The sequence below is a fragment of the Mus caroli genome, chromosome 1 (assembly GCF_900094665.2).
Source record: "Mus caroli chromosome 1, CAROLI_EIJ_v1.1, whole genome shotgun sequence".
In the NCBI taxonomy this organism is placed as follows: domain Eukaryota; kingdom Metazoa; phylum Chordata; class Mammalia; order Rodentia; family Muridae; genus Mus; species Mus caroli.
The window spans coordinates 147,822,925-147,843,723 of NC_034570.1; the positions used below are offsets into that span (position 1 = coordinate 147,822,925).

Below are 20,799 nucleotides of genomic sequence, written 5' to 3' on the forward strand. Positions count from 1 at the left end.
AATGTATTACTTAAGGCAGCTACCCAATAGCTTCCTGCTTTCAATGTTTAATAAGATACTACTTGAATAAACTTTTTTTCCCCTGTCATTTGTTAGGGATAACTTCCTTATCTATAAAGCTCCTTAGTTCTAAACTAATGGTGTGCCTAGGAACATACAAAGGAAGAAGGGCTTGGCTTGCAAAACATATTAAACCAACATGTGTGATCTCGGCTTGGAATGCTAATGCAAAGATTTTAAAGCAAGGGTTGCTTTGCACTGCTGCTGCTGCTGCTGCTGTCTTTTTAGAGGAGCAATGAAACATGCACTGAACTGTGGCACACTGTGGAATGAACTGGACATCTCAACTCTCTTCCTAGTTCTGTGGGTGATTCTCACTCTGGGATAAGCTGTTAGAAAAAGATATATAAAATTGACAAGATGGGTCACATCAGCTTTACTCCTGTTTATGTCACAGCCTTTAAAAACCACGATTAGAAAAAAATAGTGAGGAAATTATAAGGGGTCACTGTACTAGAATGGGAGAAATTAAAGGTAATTTTGGGTCAAAACTATTACAATATGTACACTACATGAAAAATCTGACTTTTAAATTTTTTTTATAAAGAAATATTTATTTTTTTAGTATGTATGCATGTCTACCCTTGTAAGTTTGTGTGTAACACATGTATGCAGGAGCTCTCAGAAGGCCAGAAGAGGGAGTTGACGTCCCAGGAACTGGAGTTACAGGCAGCTGTGAGCTGCCAAATAGGTGTTGAGAGTCCAGTCTGGGTTCTCTGCAAGAGTGGCAGTAGGTGCCCTTAACCACTGAGCTATTTTTATTTATTTAGGTTTTCTTGTTTTGGTCTCCCATGTGCTGGCCTTCTCAATTACGTCACCACACCAGCACCATTACAACTCTTCTCAACAGCAGTGACTAATTCAATGTACAAGAAATGCTCAATAAGATTTTATACATTAACACTGAGTTCTCCTTAGAATTCACTGATTAAAAGATACACTGTGTAGAGAAGGGCACTGTTCTTCCTTTAGTTATCTGGAAGAACATCAAAGGCTTTTCATTAACAATTATCCCATCTCCTTTTTATAAGCTGGATATGTAACAAAAGTTATTATCTCTAATTCATAGCCAAAGAAATGGAGTGGTTCAGATTTCATCTTGCTCAGCTACAGCCTGAGGAAGAAATTTATATTTACTTAACTTTTAAGAGGCCATGAACAAAAATGAAGGGTAAAAAAAAGATATGAGGAGGAGAGTATCCTACACTCTCCTCTGAGTTGATGCTGGTAGGTTTCCCTTGGGAAAGACATGCTCGAGGGCAAACGGGCCTGACACAACAGTTTCACCAATACCACAGTTAGTCATGGGCTGGGTTGGGACAGCTGGGAAGAGGCCAGTTCCCCTGCTTCTTGCTGGTGTTTACTAGATACAAACAACACTTGTTGGTCTCAGTTTCTTCACAGTCTGACAACAGTGAGGCTCATGGACTCCTCAAGCTCTTGAGGAGATTGGTGAGAAGAGATCTCCACAAACCTCTATGTGAGAGCTGCAGCAGACACCGAAGGGCTTGTCACAAGCCTATTTAAAAGGCCTCTTAATTCAAATTTCTGACACACGAGGTCTAAACGACTCATATATTTAAAATAAAGTCTATTATTTGTACAAGATGCATGATATGTAAAACAAAATAAATAAAAGAGAAGAAATGAGAAAAAAGAGATCCAGACAGTGGCTCACAGGGGTCAAAATATTCAGAATTTTCCGAAGAATTGTTTCTTAGTAAAGTATTTCACTAGGATATTATTTCCTTCCTACTCAGTATTTGAGAAGACTGAATGAAGCCAGTCACACTGCCAACAAAGGCCTCTCCTTTGTGCTAAGACACAAATGGAATTTGCATGGACAAAGCCACTGATAATTATAGCTGCCTACAGAACAATCTCCACAAAGAAATCTTCTAGGTTGGGAGAAAGAAAAAAATTCCCTAACACAATTTGCAATTAAAATATGTAGAGGAATTTGCCTTAAAATGTGCTGATTATACAGAACTAGAGGATTCATGTGAGGTGAAAAAACACAAGAAATGGAAAGATAAGAAGAAAAAGAGTAACAAGTTCAAAACAATAAACTCTTTACTTACTGGGTAGAAAAAGTCATTGTAGAAAATTCAGTTCTCTGTAGAACTTGAGCAATCAAAACACTAGGGTTCACCTTCTGTGACAGTGGTTGTTATCAGCAGGATATAAATGAAGATGAAAAATTTAAATCTGTGCTAGGCCATCTCACTGTTGCTGTGCCGAGTTCATGCCAGTATAGCCATTACCTCATTCACTAACAATGTACAAATCTTAAAATTAAAGTTTGATTTTGGCGGTGATATACATCTCCTACCTATCTAGGCAGTCTTCTACTCACTTGTGGGATCCTTATGTTTTGTGCTTGTGTGACAGGCATATTTTTCTATAGGAAAAAATGGTGTAAATAACAATTGGTCTCAGGGAAATGCACAAGAATTATAAGCACAAATACTACATGATAGAACTCCATGATACAGGAAAGAGAAATGGGAAGGCAGAAGAAGAGAAAAATTTAAAGCACGTTTATGAAAGAAAAGTTTATTTAATATACTGCAAGGGGCACTTGGGTGGGTAATAGCAAGAGGACTGCCTGGCCAAGAAGAGATGTTTAATTTTCCTTTTCTTTTCAGGGCTGAACCTAATCAGCGAGAACTTTTTCTACTTCAATCTCACTCTCACTACCCCCTGGCTGCCCTAAGTTCTCAAGGACAAATAAATCAATAAGCTATCAAAGAAAAGGGCCAGCGCCAGGTCAGGTTACCCTTTTGAAATGCGCATTAGTAGGATCCCACAGACCAGCAAAACATCAGAGGCTGTCACCATCGCTCTTAGTTTCCCTCCAGAACTTGGAAGGTGACTTACCACACACCCGAGTCATAGGACAATCAAGTGGTATTGACCTGAAAGCTTCATCCCTTCTGACTAGCTTTTGGAGTGCTAGAAGGTTCTATGCATGCTATAGGGGGAAAAAGTAATCAACAGTCTTCCCAGCTGTGAACCCTGTGAGCTACAATAATAACTGGTGTAGCAAGATATGTCTAAAGAGACAACAAACTCCTTCTGATTGAACTTAAAGCCTGCTTCACAGACAGAACTCATGCCTGGTACTATTGATTGGGCCAAAATCCCATCACTGGTTAGGTGATAGGTCTTAGGGGACAACCTAATATTATTCTGCCAAATGAACATAATATGAAACTGATGCCCCTAAGTTCTTAGCTTTATACCAGTAGATTAGCATATCCTTTTGTAGTAGATGCAGAGATCCACAACTGGTCAGTATGTAGAGAATGAAGACTCCGAAGTGCTCAATTTTAAATCAATAGCACATACCGTCTCCCTTCTTTGCTGGACATGACAGAATCACTATACCCATTAACTCACAAGACCTATGTCTGTGTGTATAAAATCAAGCCAGCTAAAATCCCCATAAATTGGAGGATCATAAAGTCCTCCAATTGCTGAGAAGCCATTGGCAGCTGACTGCCCAGGGGAGGGAGAATAAGTTGGCTTTAGAGATACCATTCCTGAAAAAACTACTTATGCTCCAGTAGGTAGTCTGTACCTAAGAGCTAGATGCATACACACACATGTACACGCACACGTAGATAGCCCTAAGTGGACTAATTTAGTTGATAAAAGAGAGTGACTACATTAAATTGGGATAGAAAAATGGCGTTGAGTAATAGGGAGGAGCTGGAGGGGAGAGAATATGGTTGGATTTTATCAAACACATTTTACGCAAATTCTCAAAGAATACAAATATTCAAGCCAGGTAAGTGGTGCAAGGCTGTAATTTCAGCACTAGGGAGGCAGAGGCAGGCTAACTTCTATAAGTTCAAGGCCAGCCATGGTTACTCAGTGAGACCCCACCTCCAAAAATAAATAAGTAAATAATAAAATAAAAATACTACATAAAAACTCCATAAATAAACTTTTTTTTTTTAAGGAAAAAACTCTTTTACATGAAACACACATGTATAGGGGAGTGGAAGAAAGAGATCTCTCTAAAGTTATTAGTTTATATCTAAGGGCAAATATATATATATATATATATATATATATATATATAAATGATTCAAAGTGTCATACATTAAGAAAGGAATGATTACAGTTTAGGCAAATAAATAAAATTTCAAAGTGTTATACTGGTGTGACACGAGCTGGACTAGTTCATGTATATAGGAACGTAAGAGATGTGCAAATATTTCAAGAACTATCAGCCATCTGCGGTTTTGTATTTTTTCTTTCTTTCCCTTGCCTCTCTAGGTGTTCAGTTGTTTGTGATTCTAGCCATTTCCAGGAAAAGGCACATGGGACTTGGCATTTCCACAGGGAGGTGGGGGGTGAAGTGGAGAGCAGTTACATTAAAACGTAAGTTTAGACTATAAAACTTCACTCTGGAAGCTTAAGGAAAAGAATTAAGGATTAATTTCCAGATTCCCTAAGTCCAGTTGATTTTGAGTATGGCTCCCCTATTTAACTGTGTGATTATTCACTCGGTGCCACAGCTGTGCGCTAAGCACACCTCAAGGGAAAGGTGCCGCTCCTCATGGAAAGGAAAAGCCTCCTGAAAGTTTGTTACCGTCTCCCAATGGTAACAAGTCTAGCTCCCTTCTGCTCTCACCTACCCAGAAGCCCCCAAACCTTTTCCTTTCTTTCTTCTGTTTAAAGGTTGCAGAAACACTATTAAGTGTCAATTCAATTCTGGACAGTTTATACATAAAGGGCTAATGCAGCAGTCCGTGCAAGCAGAGGCCAGCACATTTTAGCACACCCTACCTGCTGTGTCTGTTGTCTCTGGATTGCTCTCACTTTGGGAACAGGGCTCTCTCTGGAGGAAGAGGACTGCTGCCTCGACCGACTCCCGTTCTGCACAGGTTCAGCCATTAGGGCTGCAGACGCCACTGACATGCTCCCTGTGCTACGCAAGGAAGCACTGTGTGGCAGAGATGGGGGTGCTTTGGCTCGGGCACCTAACCCAGAATGGTCCAGTTTTCGGATTTGGGACTGCCCCGTACTATTTTGTCGTGGTAGAGCAAGAGGTATGTGTCTGTCTGGTACAGTGTGCCGCCTGGAGAAGTCTTCACTGTGGGAGCTTCTTTTGGTGAAATCTTCCATGCTGCTATTGCTGGGTCCACTGAGTTTGAAGTCTTCACTATTGCTTTGGCTTCTAGAACTGGCAGTGCTTAGGTTCTCCAAACTGGAATCTGCAGAGGCCTTTGGCATTGCTGGAACTGGGTTGTTGAGGTGGTAGACAGGATTCTGGAATGACAAGGGCTGGAGACTTCCTGGCTGGTTCAAGGCTGGGTGCAGGGGTCTTCTCACTTGAGGTGCACTCTGGGGAGTGCTCTGGGTTTCCCGAAGCTGTTTGATGCTAGCTACCTGGGTTATAGAAAGCTGGCTTCCTGCAAGGCGCATAGGCACATCAAGCATGACAGATGCATGCTCCACCTGAGCAGCATGAGTGTCCTGGAGGTCCATGAGGGAGATGCTCCGACCATTAGGAAGGCTGTTTTCCTTTTCATCCTTTTCAGAGTACGTCATGCTCTGGGAGGAGGCTTGCTGAACCAACAATAACGTCTTTCCTCTGAAATAGCTGTCTGTGTTATCCTGGCTTGGAGACTTTAGTTTATGCAAATCACTGTGGAAAAAGAATGGCCCCTAATTACTCTTGAAGCAAATTCAACATAATTAATAGTTCTTCCGTTTGGGCATATGAACTCTTCTGAAGTTTCACAGGTTCAATGCGGAAGTTATATTTCTATAGAAAATCAGATTTCATCCCTATAATTGTTAGAATAAAATCTAGAATTGCTAGTTTTCTCTCAAAGGTAGAACATAATGTACCACTCATCACTGTCTTCAGCTTTTACTGAGTTAGCGCACTCTCCAAGTGCTCTAATTCATATGTAGTTCTGTCTAAGTTTTCACACCTTGCCAATTCACAGCACAAAGTCTAAGGCTCAACATTTTATTGACCCATCCAAACAGACAGACATAAAACCATAAAATGGTTTTAACTGAGGGTCTAGAGTATAGAGGTTCTCAACCTATGGGTTGAGATCTCTTTTGGGGTGGCATAGCAGATGTCTTGCATATTAGATATTTTTATGATGATTTCTAACAGTAGCAAAATTACAGTAATGAAGTAGCAATGAAATAATTTTATTATTGGGGGGGTCACCACAACATGAAGGGAAAAAGGTTTCAGTATTAAGAAGGTTGAGAACCACTGGTCTAGAGAGTGGTAGACAATATGAAAATATGGATTTTATAAAAGCCCTCCATTGTCTATGAAACATAAATGATCTCTGTGTATATTTACATTATAAAGCAGTACAGTATCATCCTAGAAAGCAAGAAATACTGACTGTGTGCATTGTGACAAACAACTGGGTTTATCTTGTGATTCTTTTCAGTTGCTTATAACTTGTAAGTTACAAACTTAAAAAACAATTTAAGTAGGTTTCTGCAAAATCTAAACATTATCTGTTGGGGAAGCAGCATTCAAACTGTCTCTTTCATACCTGTCAGTGGGGTCTTCAAATATTTTCTGTAGCCCAGAGGAGAGGCTTCCGCTGACGTTTGGACTGGAGCTGTGTTCAGCGAAACGTCTTAGCTGCTGCTGTATTGGCGTAGGATTAGTCAGAGACTTGGTAATGTCAGCAAGAACACGAGGGAGAGGTCCCAGTTTTGCCACAGTTGCCTGTAGGAAGGAATTTTCACCCTAATTGGACAATAAGCATTGTGATATCCACAACATATTGTTTTGGGGACAATGATGCCCATTGATGGAAGGATGTAGGTTGGAGGGAGGGTAGGTATTGTATATGGGAGTGGCAAGTTCATAATGCATTGTTATGGAGCAGCAGAACCATGGCGTCGAGATGAATGGAGGAGGCGGAACAAGGTGCAGTAGACATTGAGGAAAGAAAGAAATAGAAATTAGGATTATGCAAATAAAAATTAAAAGACATGCTCAAAACAAACAAACAAACAAACTATTGCCATTCCGACTAAAATATGCATGCAAAGCACACTAAGGCTTTGAGTGGCTACCAGACCAAGATGGAGAGGGAAACGGAAGAACCAAACACCTTCTAACCAAAAGAAACTTGAGGGTCAGATGATTGGCTTGTGTGATGAAGTTTCCAAAGAGAAAGGATGATGTGAGGAAAGCAGTGCATGCCAACATACAGGAAGGAGCTGCCTCAGGGCAGAGACTGCAGGGTGTGCGGTTAGCTTACACTACAACCCACTATCCACTTCATCTCAGGCACCTCAACTCACTGTCAACTGCGTCTCCTGCTAACCATCCAAACCAAACAAACCAGGAGAATCACATCATCTTTCACTCTTCTCAGATATGCCTAAACTTCTAGTTCCCAGGACCAAAGATTAAAAATAAAGAAATGTGCTTACACAGAAAATGTGTTAAAAGAGACTTCATAAATGAATGAGATCTATTTCAAAAATAATTGCATGTGTATCTTATTGATGTACCTATCTAACAACAACTTTTAAAATAATTGCTTTAGTAGTCTGGTCTGTCTTGGAACATACTTTTAGACTAGGCTAGTCTCAAACTCAGGTAGATTCACCTATCTGCCTTCCGAGTACTGGGATTCGAGGTTTGTACCACCTCATCCAGCATTCCTAGTGCAATTCTTATCCTCATGGATTCTCATGGAATCCTCAACCATTATGCAGTTTGCCTCAACCATTAACAGTCATGGTTGCCTTTAGAGATTCTTTAGCTTCTCAAAGATCAATAAGATGTGTGTGTGTGTGGTGTGAGTCTGGCAATCAAACCTAGGGCATTATTCATGGTGGGAAGGTATTCTTATGGAATTTATTGTATGCATTTATTGCTAGCATTCAAACCTAGCTCTGTGCATGCCAGGCAGGCGCTCTAACAGTTAGCTACACACTCCAGTCAACTAACAGACTCTTCTACTCTGTTAGACTAGATATGAATGTCATCTAAAAAATGCCTTTACTTGGTCAACAGTGCTAAGATTCATAAAGAAGAATTTACTTTCTACATAACTTCAACTTAATATCTACTTAGCATTTCTCAAAGTGAAGATGTAAGATGTAGTTCTTGAGAATATGGAATGGTTTATGGTTTTATAAACATTTTAAGTACCAGTGGACATACTTCCATCTACATGTTTATTCTAGAAAGTGAAATTTACTAAGAAGTTTATTACTCAACATTATATATAACATTTTATAATTGAGAAAAATTTAAGAAAACAAGTAAGTCCTTATCACAGAAAAATCACACCGATTACTGAACCATTTCCTACTACAGAATGAAGAAAATGGTTGGTATACTTTACATTCAGTTATTAAAATAATAAAAGTTCATTTATCATTAAAAATAAATTATTTTTGTATTCTTAATTCACATTGGTAGATAAAGAAAACATCCACACTTTTAGATGCTATATGGCTTTTAGTGCTAAAAATTATATCCAAGTCTGACATACACAGTAGAAAAACAACTTCTCCATGGTGAGGCTAGCTTCAATATGATGAACATTATTTTACAAACTTGTACTTTTAAAAAAGATCTTGTCCTTATAAATTACTAGATGAAGTTTCTCCCACACAGATAAAGATATTCACTCTAGTATTTGGTAATAGTTTCTAGGCAAGTTTTCAGATATGTATATATGTATATACATATATATACACTGCCAGGGTAAATATGTGTATATATGTTTCAGATATGTATATACATGCACATATCTGAAAACTTTCTTTCTATACTTAACCCTGTAAATTTATAGAAATATTTCATTAGCTCAGATAACTAAGCATATATTAGTAATACCATGGCTCTCTAGGAATTTTGGGTGTACATTACTCACTTAATCATTTACTTTTGATGTCTAAAGTAAGGAAGATGGCTTGGCCAGCAGAAAGGCTGTGTGCTATCACAGATGACTGCTAGAATCTGGACACTGAGGTTCAGTGTCTCCCATTTCCCACTACCCTCCCTCCTACTTTACCTTATCAAGTTGGGAAACTACTTCCCATAGTAAGGAATGCAAAACTGACAGCTCTCTGCCCAGATCAATGTAGCCATCGAAGCCTGGGGTGTTTGAGATGGTGTCAGGATTAGAGATCTCCAAAAGGAACCGCTTCATTCCACCCCATTCGTGTTCTAAAAAGTCATTCATGAACGCCATGTACTCCTCTTTGTTACCAAACCTGAGTTAGGTGAGAAGATAGGAAAGAACACACATCAAGGAAAGACGTTAATATTTTGAGTGGACTTACAAATACGTATTATTTCTTTTTATTTGTGATGAGGATTTTGTTACTTTAAGTGGTAAATGCTACAATATTCTTTTTTAGTATTACTTTAATTTATGTTGAAAAATCTCAAGAGTAGAAACAAAATGCCTTTTTTTTTTTGGTCTTCAAAATTCTTATATAATACAGGCCCTAGTTATCTAGGGGCTGCCTATCAAGATGACTGTCAATTTAACTAATTTCAGTTTCCCAATATATTCCATAGTAGTCTCTTCTTTTTAGCCATGGCTCATATTGAAGGCCTCCAAGTGATGCCTGAAACTGCAGGCATCATGGAATTCTGTTTTGCCCTATACATGCACTCATTAAAAACAAACAAAACCAAACAAAACCCAGAAAAACCAACCTTAAAACGACTTTATAATTTTTCTTTAGCACATCCAAACTGCCAGCATAATTATTTTGCTCTTGGGGAGCTATTACTAAGTAATAAAAGGTTATTTGAACATAAGTATTATGATACTTCATTAGTTAACATAAAAACTAGGAGCCTAGTAGTAACAGGTAGGTGGCACATACTTCATGGATATATAGAATAAATGGATGATTGATATTCTGGGTTGAACTGAGCTAGACTTCATGAAATGTTTGCTCCTCAGAACGGTGTGTTTCTAGAATGTCCCATTTAATATTTTTGGACCAGACTTGATCATGAATAATTAAAACCATGGGCTGCAATTTTTGCACAAGGGGAGATTGTATGGGAGTGGGCTTTTTCTTTTCTTTTCTTTAAAGATTTATTTATTATATATAAGTACACTGTAGCTGTCTTCAGACACACCAGAAAAGGGCGTTAGATCTCATTACAGATGGTTGTGAGCCACCATGTGGTTACTGGGAATTGAACTCAGTTCCTCTGGAAGAGCAGTCAGTGCTTTTAACTGCTGAGCCATCTCTCCAGCCCCCGGGAGTGGTTTTTTTTCTAAGTCTCTGTGCATGCTCTTTATTTCATCAGAGAAGAAATTTCTGTCCTTCTAGATTTTTATCTATCCTAGTTTATATAAAACCTGTTCCAATATAACCTAAAAATAACTTTATAAGAAATAGCTCAAATATGGGCAAATCTTTCTGTCTTGACCTAGCTATGAGGTTCATAAAATTCAAACAGTGAATGAAAAAATAGTCTATTAGAGGGCTGGAGAGATGGTTCAGAAATTAAGAGCACTAGCTGCTCTCCTAGAGGACCAAGGTTCCATTCCCAGCGTATACACAGTGGTTAACAATGCTCTCTTACTCCAGTCCTAGAAGATCCAATGCCTTCTTCTGGACTCTGCAGGCACCAGACATTCATGTGGTACACAAACATACATGCAAGCAAAACACCCATACATATAAAAATAAATAAAAAATTAAAAACTACAAAATAATTTATTTGAAGACAATCTGCTTTGCTGACAGTTTTTCTTCCACATACTGTTGGTAGAAGCTTGTGTGTCTGATATATACCTGTAATCAAATTTATAATGTGTGAACTCTTTCCTGGTTCTTTTTTTTTTTTTGTCTATTCCTTTTCCCTTTATTCCCTCCCTCACCCCACCCCCTCCTTCCTTCCTATTTTTAGAGATAGTCTCATGGCCTTAGACTAACAGAGACACACTTGTTTCTACCTCCTGAGTAGAGGGATTGAAGGTGTGAGCCACTGTTATTGGTTTTCTAAGCCTATAGAAAAGTTGAAAGAATAACAAACACCCATATGCTTTTCATCTATATCAACCAACTGTTACCTTTTGGGGAGGGGGTAGATTTGTTTTCAATCTCTACAGATATGTATACTTTTTTTTTTATTATATAGAACCATTTTAAACTAAATTATAGATACTACCTCTAACTTATGATATTAATTAAATTTCAAGTGTTGACTCTTTTGACAACACTTGTACATATGATATAAACATATTACTAGCCTTTTTCCAATACTCTCACACTTGTGTTATTTTTTCACATTGCTAAAATGATAGTTTATGTATCATTTGAATTCTATATTTTAATTAGTATTTTAATCTAGTTATATCAGCATTTTCACATTATTAGATATTTTAATATAAATTACTTTAAATGTTATAAATACTTCAATAAATGTTTGTACGAGAGCTTAATATTTGTTTCCCTTTTAAAAATTTTATTGACAATGCAATAAAAATCTAGTAAGCGTAGGTATGTAGCTCCCTAGCCTCATCCAAATGCTCGTGCATTATTTGAAACCAGGTGTTTTAAAGGGTTAGGGTAGTAGTTGCCCTTACTTGGCAAAGTTGGCCAGGTTCTGAATGACCTTGGCAATAAGAGTTAGTGTCCGAGATGTGCGGTCATCAGGATACTCCTGCATCAGGTTGAAAAGACTGGGAGACATAATGGCTGGGCAAAGAAAACGGAGAAACAATGAGGCACTGATGAGCCGCTCACTGATGTCTTGCTTGCCTCGGTTCAGGCACTGCTGCTTCCATGATGCAAACACTTCTTTCAACTCACGCGGGAAGACACTACAGAAAAGGGAAAACATACACACACAAAAAAACCCCCAAACCTCTAAATATAAAAGTGTCATGACCCATGAAAGATAAGTGACCCCACTTTAACCCAGGACTCCACTGACCTAGAGCTGAGCTAGGAGGACCCATTAGACACCTAGGGATGGGGATCAGCCTGAGTCATGGCTGACGAGATGTGGGAAATTCACAGAAGGCCAGATGGCAATTTGAAATTGAAAAGTTACAAAACTCTGGATTAGTACAAATTTAGTTTAGCTAAGTGGAAAAATGGCGTAAGGGTCCTGACTATCTGGTTCAACACAGCTCACCATAACATCCTTAAAGGCTGATATGGAAAATCTTCCCAAAGTCACCACTTGCTTGTGGTAGAAAAAAGATCAATATTTATGAATACATCTGTTCCATACTAGCTAAGAATTTAAAAAATCAAAGCCGCCCCAAACCAAATAAAACAACCCTGCCCACATTTCCAAACTCTACTTGTAGGTATTAGGAAGTAGACTGCTGACAGGTGGGAAGTTGGATTCAGAAGTCCTGCCTACAGTGAAGGGTGACATTTAAACAGCACTAAGGAAGGGGAATCATGCAATTTTCTTCAAGTCCTTTCCTTGTGTGGACTTTCATTTAGAAAAAGCAGGTTCTATGGCGAGGATGCAAGCTCACCAGTATGAGTTGATGATCTTGCAGAAAGCCAGCTCACAGCACATTTTCAGGTTGCTCTGATGGTCCATCAGTTCACTAGATGAACACTTGCTGGGATCCACCTCACAGTTCTCATCTGATTCATACAAGGCTTTGATGAACTCCCCTGATCAAAGAGAAAAGGTGACAAGTACTATAGCAATACTCTACCTTCCTAACTAGAATACGAAATGACTGACACTCTGGAGTTTTCTTTCCTCAGAGCTGGCATGGAGAGACCATGAAGCATCACTGCTTTAGAACCCAACAGCTACCTCCACCCACGCACTATGTTTACTCTCTTTATCCTGCAAGCAGAACACAACCGATCACCAGCATCATCATTAGTTATAAAAATAGCGACAATTTGATTTAAAAATATAGCATCTCTTATTGGAAACTCAGAACATATTTAATTGTCATGAGCTTGTAACAGATCTCCCCCTTAGTGGTATAAGTAATATCATCATTCCAGATAAAAAACTCAAGCGAAGCTTGGTTAAACTATGTATGTTTCTTCAGTATCTTCTAATAGTCAATGTTTTGCTCTTTTTATTGTTGTTGGTTGTTGTTGTTGTTGTTTGCTTGTTTGTTTTTGCGAGACAGGATTTCTCTGTGTAGCCCTGGCTGTCCTGGAACTTTGTAGACCAGATTGGCCTCAAACTCAGAAATCCGCCTGCCTCTGCCTCCCAAGTGCAGGTGTGCGCCACCACTGCCTGGCACTGTTTTATACTCTTTTGTGCATATTTATTCACATGCATATCTCACTGGTAGGACAAATGTTTAAATATTAGGAAGCAAGTTTTAATCATGTTCAAAACTACCCCCTTAAATAATTCTCAAAAAGGAGTGTAAGAACTTAGTGTTTTATAAGAGATGGAAGTACATAGTTCTGTTTTCTTACAGGTCTCTCTTCATTAAAGAGAAGTAGGCCTTTTAAAGATCCTTGGTGAGGTTCAAGAAAGTTACTTCTTGAGTTCAAAAGGGTTCCTGAGCTGAGGCTCAGGTTCATCATAACAGGGGTTTGTAGGAGAGCAATAATTTCTACAAAATAGAGTAGCAAAAGTAAAATGAAATACGTTTTCTGTCAACATGATTATTATTGAGGTAAAGAAAAACTAAAAGCCGTCATGGAGGATGGAGAGTGCTGTTTAGAAGACGTACTCTTAGAGAACAGGAAACTAAGTGGCGTGCGCAGACACACACACACACACACACGAATGAGGCAGGAGGAAATGAATATGAACATGCACTATAGTATCAAGAGAGATCTAAGGTCAAGCCCTGGATCCCTTACTTAACTGACTAAGGGGCCTTGAAAGGTCACTTAACTAGTCTGAGCCTTGTAGACTTGTGATAAGGAACACCACCCCCAATGTAGTGTTTTTGGCACTTAGTTGGGCTCCATATAGAAAGCACTATTAGGTACAAAATATGCTACTTTAAGATAGTTTTTAATAATGCAAAAACCGCTAAACTGGTAATGTTTAGAAAATGTTAACAATTCTTATAAGATTATATTCATTCCATGTTTCTACACAATCTGTTTCATTTAAAGGTACATAAATGTAAACTTAAAACTATTAGCTTCAAATATTTTGGTAACAATTGGTCAAACTGGAAATCTAATATTCTGTTAAGGGTGTTCATTTGTGTCACAAGTAGGGAAATACTAATAATATATAAATACTATTTTTCTTTCATTCTTCAAGTAAATAGCCCAATAAATTACTCAGGGTCCAGGCACAAACTGTTTGTAGTACCAGCACTATAGGGCCTCAAAAGATGAGATACCTTAAAAATATTATTAAAATTCAGAAAATTGTTCTCCTTTTTGCAATTATAACTTATATCTGATAACATGTAGTATGCTCAAAGATGGATCTTTTTAAAAATAGGTTTGCATCTAAAAAGGTACTTGAAAATTGAGTTTGTTGCTTTGCATCTGAAAATAATAAAAGGTACAAGGTGGCAATTACTGAATTTAAATATTTAGCTAGTACGTATCCAGATTGTTTTATCAGATTTTCTTCTTTGAATTGTAAAAAAAGTTAATTTATTCATCTGTAATTACATGAATATAAGCACATGGAGGCCACAGAGTGTCAGATTCCTGGAGCCTGGAGATATGGGTGTTTGTGGATTCCTTGCTATTATGTGGGTGCTGTTATACAACTGCAGTCCTCATGATTATGTAGCAAGCAAGCTCACTTAAATGCTTAGCCATCTCTCCAACCCCTTCTTTGAAAACACTTTTTAAATTAAAAAAAAATTAGTTTTATGTGTATATATCTGTATGTATATGTGTATGTACTGCCCAAGTGCCTGGTGTCAGGGGAGATCAGAAGGTGACATCAGATTCACTGCCATTGGATTTGTGAATGGTTGTGAGCCCCCATGTGGGCGCTGGGGACCCATTGTGGGCTCTCTGCAAGAACAATAAGCACTCAACCCCTGAGCCATCACTCCAACCCGCCCCTTCCCCCCTTTTGGGAAAGATCTCATATACAGCAGACTGACTACAAACTCGTTAAGCAGTCTTTACCTTGAAACTGCCTTTACCTTGAAACTGATAGAAATACAAACATGTACCACCATGCTCAGCTCTATTATGTGTTTTCAATGCAAATCACCACATTGTTACTATCATCAACATTTCATGTGTAGCTGTGAGTCAACAGGGGTTGACTTATTACTGCTGAAAGGCATTTGCCTCTAACACCAGCATGGAAATTACACCTTCTGAGAGATTTATTTTTCGCAGATGGCATTTCTTCTGTGTCACAAGACACCAAAAAGTTGAGTTTTTCTCAGGAGAGAGTATGCTTTAAGACCAAGACAGCCTACAAAGCAATGATACTATACATTATGACAGGGAACTTTCTTTGAGGATGGGTAGATATTAAATTACCAATGAACAACAATCCCCAGGCCTGATTGGCAGTTTCTAAAATCAAAAAGTTCAAGGAGTTTAGAAATAGCACCTCTTTTTTGCTTAACGTGTATGACATACAACAAAACTTCATTAAGAAGCTGACAATCCAATCTCAGTATGGAGACTCTCATGAGTTGTTTTCATGCTCTTGAAAGCTGCAACCATTTTCTTTAACCTAGCTCATGTTGTTAGGTTACAGAATATTAGGAGAGATCTTTGGACGGTTGACTGAATTGTTCCCCATGCTCAATGAACTAATTTTCATGCCTTGGTAAGCTCATTAGATATTAATTATTTATTATTATATCAAAGGACTTGGTATTCATTTATCACTTTGGACATCCAATTCAGAAATCCCTTTAAGCAAAATAGATCTTATAATATCAATATTCTCACCTTCACCTTCACAGGATAGAGAATACTGTTAGAGATACTTCATTGTTACCTTTTATTGGATAACATAAATCATTAAAGCAAACCATGACACATAATTGATAGTTATAGTAAGCACCTATGTAAATGAGATTAATAGCATCTTTTCTAATATAGTGAAAAATCAACTGTTTTTCCTCATAATCACTATTAGATCTGATAACACAACAATTGAGTAGATTTCAAGATAACAGAAGTGAAAAAACAAACCTCCTGTTCAGATTAGGAATTGTTCCTACAGCAGGTGTGCTCCATGACCTGACAGTCAGCCATTACTTTTTACCACTTATGATTCCTTCCTTTTTAAAATTTTTTTCATTTTTCAAGACAGGGTTTCTCTGTGTAGTCCTGGCTGTCCTGGAACTGGCTCTGTAGACTTGTTTGGCCTCAAACACACAGATCCACCTGCCTCTGCCTCCCAAGTGCTGGGACTAAAGGCATGTGCTACCACTGTCTGGCTTCCTTCTGCTTGATTCAAAGATCTGAAGCACCACAAGTAATATTTAACTTGAGAAACAATTTAACAACTACTTTTTCTTACCATTTAAATTTTTTGTCAAAGGTGGTCCTGAGCTAGCAGAATGGCTCCATGGGCAAAGGGGACTTGCTACAATGCTTGATGGACTTTAGCTGGATCCCTGGCACCCACAAGGTGGAAGGAGAGAATCAACTACAAGTTGTGTTTGCTCTTTCTCTGTCTCTGCTTCTTTCTCACACACACATACACACAAATGTAAATAAGTAATAATATAAGAATAGAAAAAGTAGTCTTGGGGACTAAATCTAGGGCATCATGAATACTAAAAAATGTACTACCACTGAGCTGTACCTTTAGCTTCTCCGAATCTCCTTGCTCCCAACATCTACTTATGATTTTTAAGGACTCTTATTTTTACTGGACTCAGAAGTGGAAGATCTCAGCGAGGACAGCCCACATCTCTTGGCAATCTGCTCCGGGAGTTTTTCTTTGGCTTCTTTCATTTTCTGGGCCCAAGGTTTAGCACATTCTGCACCCTCCTCCTCATTCATCTTAGTGTGCTGTTTCTTCAGAGCACTTGTATTGCAGGACACGTGGAGCGACAAGATGCTGACTCTTGGGGGCTTTAGAACGGGGTCCTTACCTTCTCTGTGTAAGGGCTTCCTGACAGCATGCTGCTGGACATCATCTTCTTTAGAGAAACTGGAAAGTTTGCAGAGTCTGCTAGTTCCCCTATGCAAATATCCCTCTTTCCTTTTTTTTTTTTTTTTAAACAATAACCAGGCTAAGAACGCTCAGCTTATTATCCATATGCAGACATGCTCTTCCAGAATGCCTCTTAACTCACCAGCCAACGCACTCTGATGTGCATGGAAATATGCTGCTTTGTTAGGGAAACCTTGTTCCTACCACTGACTTGGATCACATAACCCTTCTACTCTTCACCCAGAGCATCAGCTGGAACATCCGCATCCATGTGCTTCTCACAGTGCACTTCAATGAGTTTCTGACATATTCAACTTCATCCTGATATAGCTGACCGTGTAGGAGGCACCCAGAAAAAGATCCCTTCCCTAACTTCCTATCTTTTCTATCAGTGCCCAGGGCTGTATTTTCCTGGTTTTCTCTTTTTGAATTTTCTCTCTGACCATTTTTCTTGATTCCTCTTTGTCCTTTTATACTCTCAGCAGACATGAATCATGAGGTGTGTTTGGGCTCTTTCCTTTTGGTTTGATAATTTCTTAGCTTTATTTAACATTTCTAGATGAGTTAGTCCACGAGTCCTCACACCCTGAGTGTAGATGTGTGTTCTCACTTGCTTTCCCACTGAAATACACCCAAAACTCCTACATATAAGGTAAACATTTAATTCCCTCCTTTTCAAGTTTCCTACTTCCATGATTTCTGCTATGAATCTAATCAAGGGGCTGGAGAGATGTATAAGCTGTTAAGCGTATGCACTGCCCTTGCAGAGGACTTGAGTTTGCTTCCCAACATTTACATCTTGCAGGCTATAACTGCATATCAAGCTCTCGCTCTCTTGTTCTTCCCACCCCCGTGTGTGTGTGTGTGTGTGTGTGTGTGTGTGCACACGCACCTGTGCACATGCCCACAAGTGCTATGCCACATGTATGAAAGACAGAACAACTTGTGGGAGTTGATTCACTGTTTCTATGATATAGGTCCTGGGAACTAAATTTGGGTCCGCAGCATTGGTGACAAGAGCCTTTACTCACTGAGATATCTCAATGTTTTATTTTCATACCCCTTTGCCTGAAAAGTTTACTGCATCCTCGAATTTTCCTTCACTTCTATGCTTTTTATTTCATGTTTCATTCTTTTTTCTTTAATGCTAATTCCTAATTGTCCTTACAAATTCTCTGCAAAAACACAGGATTTCTCTTTTGGTTAAACAAACAACCTTCTCATTTCCTTATGTTATAAACTCCCTATGAACAAAAAATTCCTATAATCATTCAGCATACCTTTATTACTACCCATTGTTGATGGTTACATGTAACTGATAAGCACTAGAAATATAACTAATATGAATTAAAATGTGGGATGAATATAAAATATACACATTTCAGAGTATGGAAAATAAATACATCATTAACAATCCCCATATTCCTTCCAGTCAGCACCAGCTCCAGGCCATCTTGGGTGCAAACTCGGTGGAAGGTCCCATGGTCCCCAGAGGAGTCTCCACCCCGCCAGGCGCCCTAGCATGCCCAGGATCTTAGGATCACTGGTAAATGGAATACAACATCTGTTCCAACACAACTGGTAGTGCCTGGGGCCATCAGGAACAGGGACACAGGAGCCCCATCTGACCAGTGGCTCCGGTTCCTTCTGGTTGGCGCTGGTCTACCTTGGTTTTGAACACAGCGGACAGCCCCACAGTCCCTAGAGGAGGTAGCACTTCCAGGCGTCCACCCTACCTATTCAATAAAGTACTTGAAGTCCTAGCCAGAGAAATCAGACAACAAAAGGAGATCAAAGGGAAAGGAAAAAGTCAAAATATCACTATTTGCAGATGATATGATAGTATATATAAGTGATCCCAAAAATTCCACCAGAGAATTCCTAAACCTGATAAACAACTTTAGTGAAGTAGCTGGATATAAAATTAACTCAAATCAGTGGCCTTTCTCTACACAAAGGATAAACAGGCTGAGAAAAAAATTGGGAAACAACAACCTTCTCAATAGTCACAAATAATATAAAATATCTTGGTGTGACTCTAAGGAAGTAAAAGATCTGTATGATAAGACTTCAAGTCTCTGAAGAAAGAAATCAAAGAAGATCTCAGAAGATGGAAAGATCTCCCATGCTCATGGCTTGGCAGGATTAATATAGTCAAAGTGGCTATCTTGCTGAAAGCAATGTACAGATTCAATAAAATCCCCATCAAAATTCCAACTCAATTCTTCACAGAGTTAGAAAGGGCAATTTGCAAATTCATCTGGAATAACAAACAACCTAGGATAGTAAAAACTATTCTCAACAATAGAAAAACCTCTGGTGGAATCACCATGCCTGACCTCAAGCTACAGAGCAATTGTGAAAAAAGCTGCATGGTACTGGTACAGTGACAAGACAGGTAGACCAATGGAGCAGAATTGAAGTCCCAGAAATGAACCCACATACCTATGGTCACTTGATCTTTGACAAAGGAGCTAAAACCATCCAGTGGAAAGAAGACAGCATATTCAACAAATGGTGCTGGCTCAACTGGCAGTTAGCATGTAGAAGAATGCAAATTGATCTATTCTTATCTCCTTGTACAAAGCTCAAGTCTAAATGGATCAAGGAACTCCACATAAAACCAGAGAAACTGAAACTTATAGAGGAGAAAGTGGGGAAGAGCTTTGAAGATATAGGCACAGGGGAAAGATTCCTGAACAGAACACCAATGGCTTGTGCTGTAAGGTCGAGAATCGACAAATGGGACCTCATAAAATTGCAAAGCTTCTGTAAGGCAAAGAACACTGTCAATAAGAGCAAAAGACAACCAACAGATTGGGAAAAGATCTTCACCAATTCTAAATCAGATAGGGGGGCGAATATTCAATATAAATAAAGCACTCCAGAAAACCCAACAACCCTATTAAAAAATGGGGTACAGAGCTAAACAAAGAATTCTCAACTGAGAAATACTGAATGGCTGAGAAACACCTGAAAAAATGAAAAACATCCTTAATCATCAGGGAAATGCAAATCAAAACAACCCTGAGATTCCACCTCACACCAGTCAGAATGGATAAGAACAAAAACTCAGGTGACAGCAAATGCTAGCAGGATATGGAGAAAGAGGAACACTCCTCCATTGCTGGTGGGACTGCAAGCTGGTACAACCACTCTGGAAATCAGTTTGGCGGTTCCTCAGAAAATTGGACATAGTTCTATTGGAAGGCCCAGCAATACCACTCCTGGGCATATACCCAGAAGATGCTCCAACATGTAATAAGGACACATGCTCCACTATGTTCATAGCAGCCTTATTTATAATAGCCAGAAGCTGGAAAGAACCCAGATGTCCCTCAACAGAGGAATGGATACAGAAAATGTGGTACATTTACCCAATGGAGTACTGTGCAGCTATTAAAAACAATGAATTTATGAAATTCTTATGCAAATGGATGTATCTGGAGGATATCATCCTAAGTGAGGTAACTCAATCACAAAAGAACACACATGATATGCACTCACTGATAAGTGGATATTAGCCCAGAAGCTCAGATTCCTTCTTAAAAGGGGTAACAAAATACCCATGGAAGGAGTTACAAAGGTCAGAGAAGTGACTGAAGGAATGACCATCCAGAGACTGTCCCACTTGGGGATCCATCCCATAAACAACCACCAAATCCAGACACTAT

The 20,799-nt window shown here is 38.9% G+C and overlaps 1 protein-coding gene across 11 annotated transcripts in view; it reads right to left on the reverse strand.

Moving 5' to 3' along the window:
- Rasal2 (RAS protein activator like 2) overlaps window positions 1–20,799 on the reverse strand; it is a 269,796-nt gene that overhangs the window by 17,934 nt on the left and 231,063 nt on the right. For 8 of the 11 annotated variants that reach the window (XM_029477236.1, XM_029477217.1, XM_021170205.2 and 5 more), the window contains 5 exons: window positions 12,558–12,702; window positions 11,649–11,885; window positions 9,102–9,303; window positions 6,609–6,808; window positions 4,861–5,722 (listed from right to left, as the gene is read on the reverse strand). In XM_029477236.1, the coding sequence (XP_029333096.1) occupies window positions 4,861–5,722; window positions 6,609–6,808; window positions 9,102–9,303; window positions 11,649–11,885; window positions 12,558–12,702 (1,646 nt within the window). The remainder of the gene's footprint in view (window positions 1–4,860; window positions 5,723–6,608; window positions 6,809–9,101; window positions 9,304–11,648; window positions 11,886–12,557; window positions 12,703–20,799) is intronic. The other 3 variants (XM_029477207.1, XM_029477213.1, XM_021170069.2) reach the window with 1 other exon arrangement.